General features: G+C 39.0%; 1 protein-coding gene across 17 annotated transcripts in view; it reads left to right on the top strand.

Moving 5' to 3' along the window:
• Positions 1-99: 99 nt before the first annotated feature.
• The window catches only part of PBRM1 (polybromo 1), a 67389-nt gene continuing 52943 nt past the window's right edge, over positions 100-14545 (top strand). For 6 of the 17 annotated variants that reach the window (XR_011048851.1, XR_011048850.1, XM_068409033.1 and 3 more), the window contains exons 1-11: positions 100-163; positions 2816-2947; positions 3987-4142; positions 4885-4982; positions 5558-5705; positions 8036-8179; positions 8888-9004; positions 9582-9650; positions 10424-10522; positions 11680-11765; positions 14383-14481. Coding sequence is in view for 15 of the 17 variants with exons in the window: in XM_068409033.1 (XP_068265134.1) it covers positions 2900-2947; positions 3987-4142; positions 4885-4982; positions 5558-5705; positions 8036-8179; positions 8888-9004; positions 9582-9650; positions 10424-10522; positions 11680-11765; positions 14383-14481 (1064 nt within the window). In the remaining 2 variants the exon portion in view is untranslated. The remainder of the gene's footprint in view (positions 164-2815; positions 2948-3986; positions 4143-4884; positions 4983-5557; positions 5706-8035; positions 8180-8887; positions 9005-9581; positions 9651-10423; positions 10523-11679; positions 11766-14382; positions 14482-14545) is intronic. The other 11 variants (XM_068409034.1, XM_068409042.1, XM_068409045.1 and 8 more) reach the window with 6 other exon arrangements.

The raw sequence follows: 14545 nt of genomic DNA on the forward strand, positions 1-14545 counted from the left end.
GCGCGTTTGGCGGCCGGGCGGGCTTTGCGGCAGCGGCGGGCTCGGCGGTGCGGAGCGGCGGCGGCGGGCGGCGGCGGCGGCAGCAGCAGCAGCAGCGGTGGCGGGGCGGGCGGCGGAGGGCGAGTGCGGCCGCGGCTGTCGGAGGCGGAGCGGAGCCGGCTGGGTGAGCGGCGTGGCGGCGGGGTCGCGCAGGCAGGGCGGCGGGCCGAAGCCAGGAGGCCGCTGCCTCCCTTTGTGTGGCCGCCGCGGGGAGGCAGCGCCGTCCGGCCGCGCAGCAGCTCCGCCACGGCGGGCCCCGCGCCGGGCCCGGGGGCGCCGAGCCCCTCCGCCGCCTCCTGTCACCTCCCCCGTCCCCGCCTCCCGCGGCGGCCCTGGCCCTGGGCGCGGGCCGCCCTGCCGCGGCCCCCTCGGTGTCGCTGTCCCTTACCGGCGTCCCGACCCCGCTGGCCCCGGTGTCTCCCTCCGCCCTCCCCGTGGTGCCGCTCTTAGCGCGGGTTCCGTCACCGGGCCGAGCTCGCGGCGGTGACAGCGGCGGGCGGGGGGCCGAGGGCCGGCGGCGGTGGCTCCCGGGGCCTCCGGAGCGAGGCCCGGGGGACGGGAGCGTGTCCTGCCCGGTGTGGGCGGCAGCGCGGGTCGGGTGGGGACATCGTCCTGTCAGGCCGTGAGGGCGCAGGCTGGCCCGGTGCCCGAAAAGATGTTTTTCTTTGTCTCCTTCTTCTCCTGCCAACAATAACACCTCATAACCCGGGCAGGGTGCGAGCCGGGAGCAGGCGGGGGCCCGCCTGCGGGACGATGTGGGGAAATTATATGTTTTGTCTCTTTGTTTCTTGTCCCAGTGTTAATAAAACGATCGATGTGCTGTGCCTCTCACTTCTTCCCCACCTTTGTCCTTTTATAGTGTCTGGTTGCTGCCGTCCCCCTTTTCCTATGTTGTAGCTGGTTTCAGTGTCATCTGTAATCGGGGGAAATTCTGGCTGTGTTTCCCTCCCTTGTTCCGTTTGCTAAATTTGCCATGATTTAGTGAGTATTTCTGTTGACACGTGGGAGATCCTGATAACGATAAAACACTTTCTGTGGTATCTGTTGGCTTTTAGCTTTTTTCTGCTTGGAGGCAGAAAATGTAATGTGTGCTAGAACCTCACTGGCTTGTTTTAAGCATGTATTCTCAAATGCCTGTAAAAACTGTTCATTTAATGAGGTTAGACTGGGTAATACTTGTGGTGATCAGTCTAGTACAGCTTTCAGGAGAGGCAGTCTTCCACCTGTTGTGTATATATTAGTATACATGTGTATTGGTAATGGGCAAAGCATTTCTTATAGAGATGTCTGTGGTTATGTGACATTTTTATGGGCAGTGTGAGCAATTGTTAAGACAACGTTCAAGCTCCTGTTGCGCAGGAGACGGCTTGTTTGTAGCGGTGGAGATTCTTGGTGCGACTCCTGAGAGATTTGTGAGCTAGCAGGTACATTGCAGAAGAAAGTCTAGGAGACATATTCTTAAGTAAAACAGAACGTGTTTCTGTGCGCAGTAGGATTATCTGTGTTGATGAACATGGAGATCTGGAGAGAAGTTTGCATTTGGAGCCTGACATTTGGTAGGAGTTTTCTGTAAGCCATTCTTTCACTGAGTATTCATGATGTTGTTCAGACTGCTACGTGTTTTGCACCTTCCTTGGTTATTAGAGGAGGAAATTGGTTTTGGAGGCTGTGTACAGAATGGCCAGGTGTCTTGATCGTACAAGTGTACACAAGCATCCGCATATGGCTGAGAGCCGCAGGGCGTGTGCCTCAGATAATGGACATGGAGAAGCTTATATGCAGTTTGCAGGCAGGTGCTGGTTGGAGGGATCCCCAAATCTTTATTTCAGGATGGGTTTGGACTGAGTGTACTTTCGTGTCCTGGCTGAACCAGAATTATTGATTCCTGCAGTCCCTCCCATTTTTCTTTCACAGCCAAGAACTTGTGTTTTCTAGCCGCCTCCACGTCAGCACGTGCCTGATGTTAGCCATTTGACACTGTAGCTCTCAGATAAAAGTTGAAGGCAGTGCCAAAAGCGACAGGCTGGTTGTCCGTTCCTGAGATGAATTGCCTGCTAGTAAAGCACAGTTTCTCTGTATGTGCGTGTTATGAAACTGTCCAGAATATCGAACAGGTAAACAATCTCTCTGGGGTTTCATTGAAGACAGTAGGTATGTGAACTAAATAGAAGCAATCATTTTGCCATAAAATGGTTCTATACATTTCACATGGAATTTCTGAAAAAAATCAGACTTGGAGACTGCTTAGGAATTGAAACAGGTATCTCTCTAGTGAACTTGTATGGCTGGATACTTAATATTGCTTGCTTATGAAGAGAAAAATCCACTCTGAAGACGGAGGGAGGTGCATCATCACTAGAGAGTCTATTAAATGTTTCTTGACCTTAAAAATTATTTTCTGTTATAATCACTGTGCTACTTTGCATTCTGTAAGTTTTAGTGCTTTCTGTTTTTTACTCTCGGGTCAGATATCACTTGTGTTTACTCCCTGCTCTGCTTGATGAATCATTCTCTAGCAAGTGGCTGTGAGATCTGTAATATGTATTCAGGAACATTAGAGAAATGTGTTTGTACTGTAAAAATGACAGAAGAGTCTAGCATTCTGTGTACAAAATTACTTTGTGGCGTTTCTGCTAGGCTAAAAAAAGTTACCTTCTGTTTCTTGCTTTTTTTCTCTGTTACTGTAATTATTCAATTTATTCTTCAATTTCATTCTTCAATTATCTATCTACTCTCAATTTCCTTCTCTCTCTCTTTCCTCTTTCTTGTCTTCCAGTTTTGACTGTACTAACACCATTGCTGGTTTGCTACTCTTAGAGCGTTACCTTCTCCCAGTATCTGTACTTGGCCATCAGACACTATGAGGAGACTGGCTTTTCGAGGTGCTGGTTGTACTCTGGTAAATCTGGTAAATTATTGATTGTATGTGCACCATTCTCTCCATTCCTCTGCCTTAAGCTTTTGCTTTTCTTTATCCTAACTGTGAATGATTCCTGCCTTATTCATCTCATTTGCGTGCTTGAAATTAATTCTGTCTTTAACCTAAATGCTCTAATGCGGTTATGTTGTGCTGCCATACCTTGTAAATTAACTGAGTGCTTCCTAGAAGAAATTCCTTGATTTGTTTGGAAAATGGCTGGGATAGATGAATCTCTTGTGTCTTCAGCCTTTGAGACAGCTACAAATAACAATATTTTTCTGATACTGTCAGTGGAAGTTGGGAAAGAGCCAACAACTTGTTCTGTGAATCACCGTAGTTGTTGAATGGTGGTTATTCATGTGTCACTGTTTGTGTTGGTAAATGGAAAACTATGGCCAAAAAAGAAGGTGGCTTTTTTTGCTTCTTGATGATTGAGCCATTCATCCGACACATAAAGTGGGAGTGGAAGGTCACAGAATGGTCCAGACCTTTTTTTTGCCTTGAAACTAAGACAAGGTATTTGGTAGCCATTTGAATTTTCGTTTGTGATTTGTTTTCTTCGTGGGTTTTTTGTTTGTTTGGTTGGTTGTTTTTTGTTGGTGTTTTTTTTTTTAATTTGACCTGGAATTATGTGTTTTTACACCAGAACTGAGCAGATATCTCTGTACACCTTTTTCCTCTAAAACAGCGGTTCTCGTTTAGTTATCATGCATGGGATGACGTATCAAAATGTAAATAGTTTAAGAGCACATCCTAGTAAGAGCTGCTAAATTCATCTTCATCACTGTGAGCCCTAGGCTTTCTGACATTGCTATCGTCAGTGACTATAAAACTGTAGGACCAGTTTGATTTCCCTTTACTCTTGCCAGTTTTCAAAAAGCTGGTGTTCAGATATGTGGCTTAACTGAACTGTAGTATGTAACACACATATGTGACTCATCCTAAGCATTGCTAGCTTTATAGTTAGCTCTCACCAGAGAGTTTGGATGCAATGCCATGAGTTTAAGAACATTTCTCTTCATTATAGAAGAAGTTGGATTCCATGGGTTCCAAGAGGCGAAGAGCTACCTCGCCTTCCAGCAGCGTCAGCGGAGGAGACTTTGATGACAGCCACCACTCCATGAATATACCAGGCCCAAGCAGAAAGAGGAGGAGACTTTCCAATCTCCCAACTGTAGATCCTGTTAGTACCTTCTTATTATGCACAACTTTTTTTCTTGGGGGTACTGTATCCCTGTCTGGGACATGCTGGATTGTAGAATGGATGATCATGTGTAGCACATATACACTGGCCCTGAATCTGTTGCTGCCGTGGCTGAGCTTTGTTTAGGATCTCGTTCAGCTTTGGCTTGTTCTTGTCTCCCCAGTTTCATCTTTTTCTTTCCCACATTCCTTTTGCTGCTTTTTTTTTTTTTTTTGCTGATGATTTTAGCAGATGGAAGGATGTTGGAGAAGGAGCTGAAATAATAACATGCTGAAGTTGAGAGCTGTGTCTGAATAGCAAATGCAGAGAGAGATAAGTGGGGAACAGCACAGGCAGTGATTGCTGAAGTGTACGACGTCTCTGTTATGCCTTGGAGTTAGCAGTCTCATTTTAAATAATTGCAGGGCAGAAGAACCCCTGTTGTTGTTCTAGATGTCTATAACTCGGAGAGAGTCGTACTGAATTAATTTTACATTTTGGGTGTTTCACTTAGAATTAGCATTGAAAGCAAGCTCCCTATGTTAAAAAAATAAAATTCTGCAATACCTGGCGTACTTGTCAGGTATCGAACTAATGTATGAGATGCACCAATTTCTTCACACTTATGCTTTAGAGCACCCTGTGGATTGGCAGCTTGTCTTTCCCATTTTAAGCAGGCTTTGATTTGTTACCTTCCTAAAATTTTCTCCTTTTTCCTGAATTTATTGTTCTTGCATTTTAGATTGCTGTATGCCATGAACTTTACAACACCATCAGAGATTACAAAGATGAACAGGGCAGGCTCCTTTGTGAGCTTTTCATTAGGGCACCAAAGCGAAGGTAAGACCATGGTTCTGGTTAAGCCTTGAACCTGAGATTTAGTCAGGGAGTGAGTGGATGTTGAGGAATACTTCAGCATTAGTAGCTGTGAAAAATTTAAGCTAAATTTGTTATAGTTTCACACCAGTGTTTGATCCGAGTATTTGATGTAATTATTCGATGGTAGATGCTAACGTTGGTGCTCTTTTTCAGTCAAAAAAGGATACACTGAATTAATTTAAAATGTTTCTTGTGACACCTAAAACATCTATGCCTTTGACTGTAGAATATTCCATATAAGTGGTGGAATGTAATACTAAGGGCATATCTTGTGAAGATTAATAGAAATGACCCTTGAAAATGCAGTAGATAAAATAAGAGACTGAATTTTATCTTAAACTCAGAAAACTGAGGATCATATCAAGACATGTAATAAAGTAAGCGTGCTAATAGACCACTGTCCCCATCTTCTAGCTGTAACAAAAATGTATTGGAACTTTCTTTGTTTTATTTAGTCATAGACACATACAGACTTTAGTGCTGTGATTTTGGTTTTACTGCTTGGAATATAATGCCTGGTTTTGTCATTGCAACAGAAATCAGCCCGATTATTATGAAGTGGTTTCTCAGCCAATCGATTTAATGAAAATCCAACAAAAGCTAAAGATGGAGGAATATGATGATGTGAATGTGCTGACTGCTGATTTTCAGCTTCTCTTTAACAATGCGAAGGCTTACTATAAGGTGAGGAAAATACATATAAAGGCTCAAATTCATTGTAAAAGTGGTAGAGATCTGTTTAAATTCTTCCTTGGTTTGGCAAAAAACTTTTCAGTTTAGCCTTTATTATTGGTAAGAGAACAGCACACATTGCAGTTATTTGCATATATTTCTGTAAGGTTGGCTGTATCTTTGTAAGATGTCCTACTATAGCAGTTTTTCTGTGGAAAACTATAAAATAATGTGAGGAGGATCTTCATGTAGTTTTCTAAAAGAGATAGAAAGCAAAAATAGAGCTGTAAACTGAGAAAAATATTTTTGTATTAAACCGTTCTCATTTTACAACACACTCTGTGTAACCTTTTGAAATAGAAGAAAGATTATTTTTTTCCCCAAAAGGAAGAGTTTATAAATAACAGCAAGCATATAGTAGGAGTGTTGAATCTTTCTCTTCCATTGGCCACTTAATAATATGAAAAAAAGGCACATTGATTATCATGGTCAGTGATGATAGATTGTGAGTGTATGTGATGATGTATTTCATCAAGGGTGCAACCCCCATGTCTGTTCCCCCAAACTGGGTATGTTTTATTTTAGATATTAATGGTTTTTATTGCAGTTACCGTAAGGAAGTGGGACAGAATTGGATTAATCTCGTTTAATGGAAGGCTATGTTAAAAACAGTTAAATTGTATGTAGTGACTGAGATGGTTCAGCAAATCTAAAACTGCTAATATTACCTTTCATATATCTTTGACGTTGGAGATCATCCAAATGACTGCTTTCTGAATAACCCAGCCGGCGTAACCAGGTGACATTCAGAAAAGCAGTGTTTATTTTGTTTACATTTGTGTGTGTGTGTGTGTGTAGCTTTTTGAAAAATAATCAGATTTATGGATTAATGCATTTGCGCATTCTGGTTACAGTAGAAAAAGTACAAAGATTTCCAAATTAGTTGTGTATTCCTGAAGCTTTTCAAGGCACTCGCCCATTAATGTTGGCTTTTTTTGTGGTTTCTACATGAGGGAGAGGAAGATGGCAGGAAAGAATTATGAGAGTTTTACAGAATGTGTGCTACCTTTGCCTGCAGAATAGTGGACTCAGAATTATGCCTGTTTCATAAAATTATACATGTAGAATAGAAATAGGTAGCCATCATTCTAGGATGAAGGAATGTTGACGTTTCCAGAGAAATAACGGAGTTGTGAGCTGGAGGTGTGGCACACAAACATAACATCTTCTTTTTTCATCTTTTGCCTTACCTACGCAGTTCCAATGACGCATATAAAACAGGGATGGCTGATTCATTGTCAAGGTCTTTATTGCAGCAGGTGTTTTGTTGTGAATGCGAGATTAGAATGGAAACCTTTTGTTTTTTTAATATTTCAGTTCAAGTCTTACACTTTTGAGCATCTTGCATTAATATAGAAGGAAGCAGGCTAGTGGAGGAGAATACCCTTTAAATCTGTTCCTCATAATTAACACCTGGTCTAATGTCTTGAGAATATTTAAGCCTAATAAGGTAAGCTTAGGAGTAGTTCTCATGTTGCTTTCTCATTTGTATTACAAGCTGCCAGAGGCTGAGAGAGTGAAGTAGGAAGAGCATAATCAGCAGTAATAAGGTGACATATCTGCAGGAATGCCTGAAATAGAGGTTAAGTGACAGAGGAAAGGGAAAGAAAAATACCTAAGAGTGGAAAAGCAGTGTTTTTTCTGGGTAATGTTCTTAAGTAGTAACATTAATAGGCACATGCTTGTCTGCCACTGCCAGCTCTGTATTTACAAAACTTAATTTGCTGACTAATTCTTCTAGCTCTTCCAAAAAAATATACCTAGATGTGTATGCAGGTGGTAGCATGTTGTCAAGTTGTTTGGAATTTCCCAGTTAGTCTGAGTGTAAATCATTTCAGTGCTTTCAAAGATATTGGCACATTTATTGGCATTCTTCTTCCGTAGAAATTAGTTTTCAAGTGCCACACAGCGGCAGCAGTATTGGCTTGAATCATATTTTTATCATATTGTATTTAGTCTGTTTTAAATATCAGTAGTGTTATGCTGCAACAAAACCCAATGATTTCTTCCGATTCATCTAATAGGCTTGTCAAAGCCTCAACCCAAGTAATTTTATTGCTAAGTTTTCCAAAAGACTTAGATGCTTTGGAGTAAGAGAGGTTATGTTTTCTAGTGCTTATTGCGATCCTTAACACATCTGTTGAAGTACGACTGAAGCAGGAATTTCCCTGGTTTTCCATTATTTATTTAAAGCATTTAATACCTTTCAACTAATAATTTATAAATTTCCTTCTGTAAGAATGATCTGAATTTTGAGCAGAATGTTTGATTTGTTTTTGCAGCCTGATTCTCCTGAATATAAAGCTGCCTGCAAATTATGGGAGTTGTATTTACGCACAAAAAATGAATTTGTTCAAAAAGGTGATGCTGAGGAGGAAGATGAAGATGAGGAAGGACATGACAATCAAGGCGCAAATTCTGAATTAGTAAGTGTGGGCAGGACAGCTGCAGCTGGATGAAGCCATGGCTGTGTATGTCAGCTGACTCTGAGAGGGAGATTGGCCTCCATATGTGAAAAGGCATTAAGTCTTTTCATAGTTAAATTATGCCCCCAAAGGTATTTCTTATCCAAGTTTATTAGTTAATAATTTCACAGCGTTGTATGTGTGTTTCACTTTTGTGTAGCAAAGAAAAGTTGTGAGGTTTTCTGATATGGATAAAACGTGGTTCTAGTTTAGTTGAAACTAATATGGTGTATGCTTGGTATCATGCCAGCATTGAGGTTTGATGCATGCAAGCTTCATGTCTAATGACATAATTTTCCAGTGTGTGTTCCATTCAGTTAGTGCAGCTGTTCCTGGAGCGTTTTATAAGCCAGATATGATGATAGGAAGTTCGGGCTTGTCTGGTTTTTGTGATTTTGGGGTGCATGTTTTCATTAATGTTGACAACCAAGTCTGTTCTAACAATACGTAATGTGTGTCTGACAGTCTACAGTGTAAATGTGAAATTAAAGTTTTCTCATGTGCTTTAACCTAAATGCATAAACAATGTTGTTTTCAAAAGTTGCATCTGTGTTTTATGGCTGATTTTTTTCTGTCTTTGAAAAGTAAATTCATATATTTCAGTGCAACTTGAAGCACTCTACTATGGCTGCTATTAAAAACTTTGTGTGTTTTCATTTCATATGTTAGTCATCTCCAGGTTACCTGAAAGAAATTCTTGAACAACTTCTTGAAGCTGTAGCTGTTGCCACAAACCCATCAGGACGCCTCATAAGTGAACTGTTTCAGAAACTTCCTTCTAAAGTGGTGGGTATTTTAATAATATTGGTTGTGTTCTAAGTTGGAAACCTGGACGTTTATATAACTGATGTTATACACTATGATGGGCACACTCAGGATGCAGTTCTTTGTTACTGTCTCGTCAGTGGCAAACTCCAGCTGTTTTTAGAGCTTCTCTACCTTCTTTGCCACTACCCGCTCATTCCCAGCCGTTCATTGTAGATTGGGGCTTGCCCTGTTTTGCCAGTTTAGGTAATTAGGATTTTTTGGTCCAGAGTTTTTAATCTTTTTAAATATGTCTGATTTCACTGTTCTGTTTTAAGGTTTGGCGTAACAAGTTTAACCAGCAAAATAAATATTCTGAAGACCATCACCATGTATTTGGCTTTCAGACAGAACTGTTCCTTTATGCCAGTTTATTGATGAATTATAATTCCTTGTATCTGCCTTATGATCTGGCTCGCCCAGATTGAAGCCTAGTGCTATGTTTATGAAGCTTACACTGTTCTTATCTGGAGTTCATCTAATAGCTCATTCTACAAGCTATTAGAACACTAGCTTTGTGACTATTTATAGTAATATATAAATTATTTTTGTTTTCCAGCAATATCCAGATTATTATGCAATAATAAAGGAGCCCATAGATCTTAAAACTATTGCCCAAAGGATACAGGTACAGTATGAGCCTATTAATGTGTCTGAGTATAGACTTGTTTAACAGTAAGCATTCTAAAATTGTTAGAAGCCAAAGTTTATAGCAGTAGGAAAGGCAATGTGTTTTTCCCCTGCTATTTAAAACTCTGAACTCTATGCTAATTTAATGTTCTGTCCTGGGTTAATGCTGCAGAAGTAGCTGGGTTGAAGATCAAGCATTGCGAACTGTAGTGTGCTGGCGTTGAGCCTGAATATCTTGGGTTCCTTGATGTTTACTGGTTTAAAGTAGTTCCTTGGCAGGTACTGCTAATGTAAAACATTGAGGTGTTGAAGATTGATCGTGCATTATCATCACCTACTTTTGTTCTAGTGCTATAAATAGCTGTTTTGTACTGATGCATTTTTCATCTTCTCCAGTAATTTGAAATACTGTTCTGTAATTCTAGTATTTGTATGTGAGGGATAGCACGTAGACTAATCGAACTAGAGAATAAAGGTAAAATAATGTATTGTTGGAACCCTTCAAAATTAAGATAATCTAATGTATTAAGTATTTTTGCAATCTTTTACTTAGCATTCGTAAGCTCTATAAGGACTTAGCACTTATATTTGTTACTTTCTTTTTTGATGACTTTTTCCAGATACTTATCTGTCCTCTTTATAAATACATTCTTCTTTTTCTATAAATGTTCCCTTTATTCTATGTGAATTCCCTTTGCTTTTCACTATTGACTTAGTTCTCATGCTGTCTGAAGGTTGCCACTTTAACCAGTTCTGTTTTTTGTTGTATAGAATGGAACTTATAAAAGCATTCATGCAATGGCCAAGGATATAGATCTTCTGGCAAAGAATGCCAAAACCTACAATGAGCCTGGATCACAAGTATTCAAGGTTAGTTTCAGTTGTTCGTAGTTTGATTTGAGTTCAGATTCTTTTTTCTGCTTTCTGTGCTGATTGATCCTTAAATGAATCTTTAGCTCAAGGCCCTAAACACTCTGTTTGCATATTCTAAAAATAGCTATTAGTGGCTTTTCCTTTTTTTATATTGCTTTTATTATAATTGGGGTGTATGTAATTTTTTTCGTGACGTATTATGATTTTTTGCAATTCAATTTTACCTTGATATGATATGAGTTATATGACTCCTTTGGGGGAACAGAGGATCCTTGTACTTGTGATTGAAGTTGAAATGACTGAAACTACAGATTCAAGTGATAGTGGTAGTACTCAGCTGTTATCTCTTTCCAGATTGCAGGAACTATTAATGATTTTCATATTAGGCTTCAAAACCGTAGTCATGCCTTCTTTGCATAGGTTTTGAAGATCCTCTTCCTTTTAGCCATATTTTTGTGACCAAATTGCACCTCCTACCTTTTTCATACTTAGTTCACCGGCATTTTGTGTACAAGTTACTACATTGCTGTTTCCATGTTCTCTGCAACTGAGAGAATTTCAGTGGTAAATTATTCCTTTGTGTGCTTGGTTTTTAAGGGCTTTGTAGTGAGAGACCTTGTATATGTATAGTGTTATTATGTAAGTGGTTCTTGGACTTTTCCAATTGCACTTCTGTTTGTAGTTCCAATTCCTAGTGACATTACTTGCGCTTGTAACCTCACTCAAAACTTGTAATCTCTATTTTGTGAACCGTTACTCTGAGTATCGAGTCCATGGGTGTAAAATGAGAGAGCAAGCATTGTAAAGCTCGGTAATGGTAGTAACTTTTTGCTTGCAAAGGCACAGAAACTAATTTGCCTGTTTAGTTTGAAGTGGTATTTGTGTGTATTTGCAAATTATAGCTTAAAAAAAAATTTTTTTTTAAAGGTTATAACAAAAATTGAGCTCGAAGCTACTCTGTTCAGTTTTTACAGGCCACTGTTGGTGTATTTCAGGCAAACTTTGTTCTAGGCTTCATTTCTTCCGCAGAATTGTTTTGTATCTAAATGTAAAAACCCCTTCATTTTTGTTTTAGATTTTTAGGTAGATGGATATACTTGACTATAACATTCTTAACTTTCAACATTAAACAAAAAAATTCTTTTAATTGACAGGATGCAAATGCAATTAAAAAAATATTTAATATGAAAAAGGCTGAAATTGAACACAGTGAGTTGGCCAAGTCAAGTCTCCGAATCAGGTACTGCAAATAGAGTTCTTTTTATAATCTCATAAAATTCTCTATAGACATTCCCTTAATTTTGCTGTGGAGAGTATCGTGGGAAATAATTGCTTGAAAACTTAGTTTATTGTTGTTGTGAAAGTTATAAATTGTAAAATAGTTTTTGGAAGGAAACTTTTTATTGAAATACTTCTGCGGTGAAATATTTCTGTGATGTACTTGATCATGAAAAACAGCGTCAGTGGATCTTTTATAACTTAAGCTATGGCCAACTTCCACCACATGTGTTTATAAGTTAAGAGCAGAAAAGGAATAGTGAGGAACAAGGTGCTTTGTGGTGCTTTGCTTTACGAAAAATGCTGTATGTTCTTGAATCTTGTTAGAAGCTGAAACATAAGAACTCACAGTTAATTAGGTAGGGGCAGAAACATTGGAACAAGACCTCAGGTAAAAGATATTTAGAGGGAAGTTGACATCATATAAAGCCTTGTTTTGAAAACCAATTTCTAGCTATGAAAAGAGGCACAGGACACTGAAGATCTGGATGACTTAATCAGTGAAGCATAGATTTGGTCTTGAACAGGCAGGTATAAAACACTGTTGATAGCTCTGTTTGTTTCATGGAATGATTTTATTTAGGCAACAGCATTTTCTTCCAGTGAAAACCCATAGTGTACAGAGAAGTGATGCAGTCATTTTAGATGTTTCTTATCTGAAATGCAATTAGATTTCTTCTCATATAAACTTTTAACTTATGAGTAACACTCAAAAGTAGGTTTATATATTATTTGCCAGTATGAACTGTGTCATTTATCTAAAATAATAAAGCGACATCTTGCAAGTCATCCAAGGAGTTAGCAAACTCTTTACAAGGTGGTCTCTCTTTATGTATTTGAGCTGTTTGCTGGTATTTGATGCCAGAAAATAACTGCTGTCATTTCCTGGAAAGGTTTGTATAGTAAAACTGAAAACACTAGCACTCCCTTACTTTACTGAAAGGCAGTTTTAATTGTTTTGTTGTCTGAAAAATGTGTAGATAATGTCAGTATTAAAAGTATTGCCTGGGATTATTACGTGTGAAAGAAATGGAAGTTACCTGATTGATTTTTACTGTTTGGTGCTTTGAGACATTCAACCTATGCAGTGTTTTTTCTGGTTCATATGTTCAGCATTAGCATGTTTCCCATGTTTGGGTGAATCGTTGTTGGAGCATATAAAAATATAAAAGCAGAAATACTGTTAGGGAGTAATTCCTGACACATATTTTAATAATTTTCTTTCTTAATAGTATGTGTAGTGTCAGAAGACCTTGATTCTACAGACACTGAACATATATACATGTTTGCTTTGCAGTAACTAGAATTACATATGGGCGTAGAGGTTTTCTATTTAAATTGTGGTTTTATTTTATTTTTCTCACTGTATTGGCCATTGATGAAGCTCAGAATGTCACATGTGTGTGTGATGTTTAATTTTGAGGCTTAACTGTTTTTCTTCAAAATAAAGCTGTTTGCATAAGAAGGGATGACAGATAAATCACACTGATATTTGTTAGTTGAATTCCTCTCTTGCACTGCCAACCCATTTCTACTTCTCGACTACCTTACTTTAGATGTTCTCTTATATACTATATTCTTAACAGACCTGCAAATACTGAAGTAATCTGAATCTCAGAATAATTGACAGCTCCCTTCTTTGTTTCTCTAACTTGGCAAAAAAAAATTATAATGCCTGAAGCAGGCTACAGTAATATTGGGCTGAATACAAAAAAATTTGGGGTGAGAGAAAAGTACCATGGAAACCAAACCTTTCACCTGCTGTTCTGCATTTCACTGGTTGCTTTTTTTATTGAACCATTATTCTTTTTTTGCTTCTTGCTGCTGAATCTGCATCACAGAATCATTATTTTCTATTTAAATTCCTAACTGCTTAATTGTCTCAAAGGAGGGGTCTCCTTTACCTATTGCTGATTTTAATAAAATACCCCCATAAGTTCATTTAAAGTTAATTTACTATATTTTTCTTCTGAATTTGCATCTGTTTTTCTTTGTCATTGATGGATCAGGCTCAAATTCATCATAACGCTACTAACCTAAGTTCTGCAGAAATGTTGCCTCTGTGTCAAAAATCATGCTTTTCTATTGCAGAATTCATCGTATCCTTTGTCATACTAAATTGCTCTTTGTTGGTGCATTTAACTGTCCTCCCTTAAATAAAGTGACAAAATAAAGTTGCTTGAAAATATGCACTGTCAAGCAACTTGACAGTGATTTTGTTAAGTATTGATAAAACATAATGGATCTGTATGATTAGTTTTATCTGGATGCTAAGGAACATTTTGTTGGCTGCTTTCACTGCTGTGGTAGGTTGAGCTGTGCATATAGCTATTAATCCTCAATCTGAATGTTACCTTCCTCTGACTTTATAAACAAAATCGATATTAATGCTGGGGCACTAAATGTATCTTAGTATTACTTTACTTTTAGCTTTAAAACATTTTATAACTGTCTCTGAACCTTTTGGCTGATCTATCAAAGTAATTCTGTAAAAAGCTTTATCCTTGCTGCGTCTTTTCTTGGGTCTAAGGTGGGCCTCTTTTTTTCCCCTTTCCTTGGCTTGTCTCTTCTGCCTTAAGGACTCCATCAAATTTGACTGCTTCCAAGCTGACAGGTCCTTCCTCACAGGGTAAAGGCAGTGTTGGTGATGAGAGAAATTCTTCTAACAAATATTATCGGTAAGTGAATTGTGGAATTGGAGGAAAAGCTGGGTCATCATCATATAGAAATACTAAAATTTTG

Source organism: Nyctibius grandis, chromosome 10 (assembly GCF_013368605.1).
Source record: "Nyctibius grandis isolate bNycGra1 chromosome 10, bNycGra1.pri, whole genome shotgun sequence".
Lineage (NCBI taxonomy): Eukaryota > Metazoa > Chordata > Aves > Nyctibiiformes > Nyctibiidae > Nyctibius > Nyctibius grandis.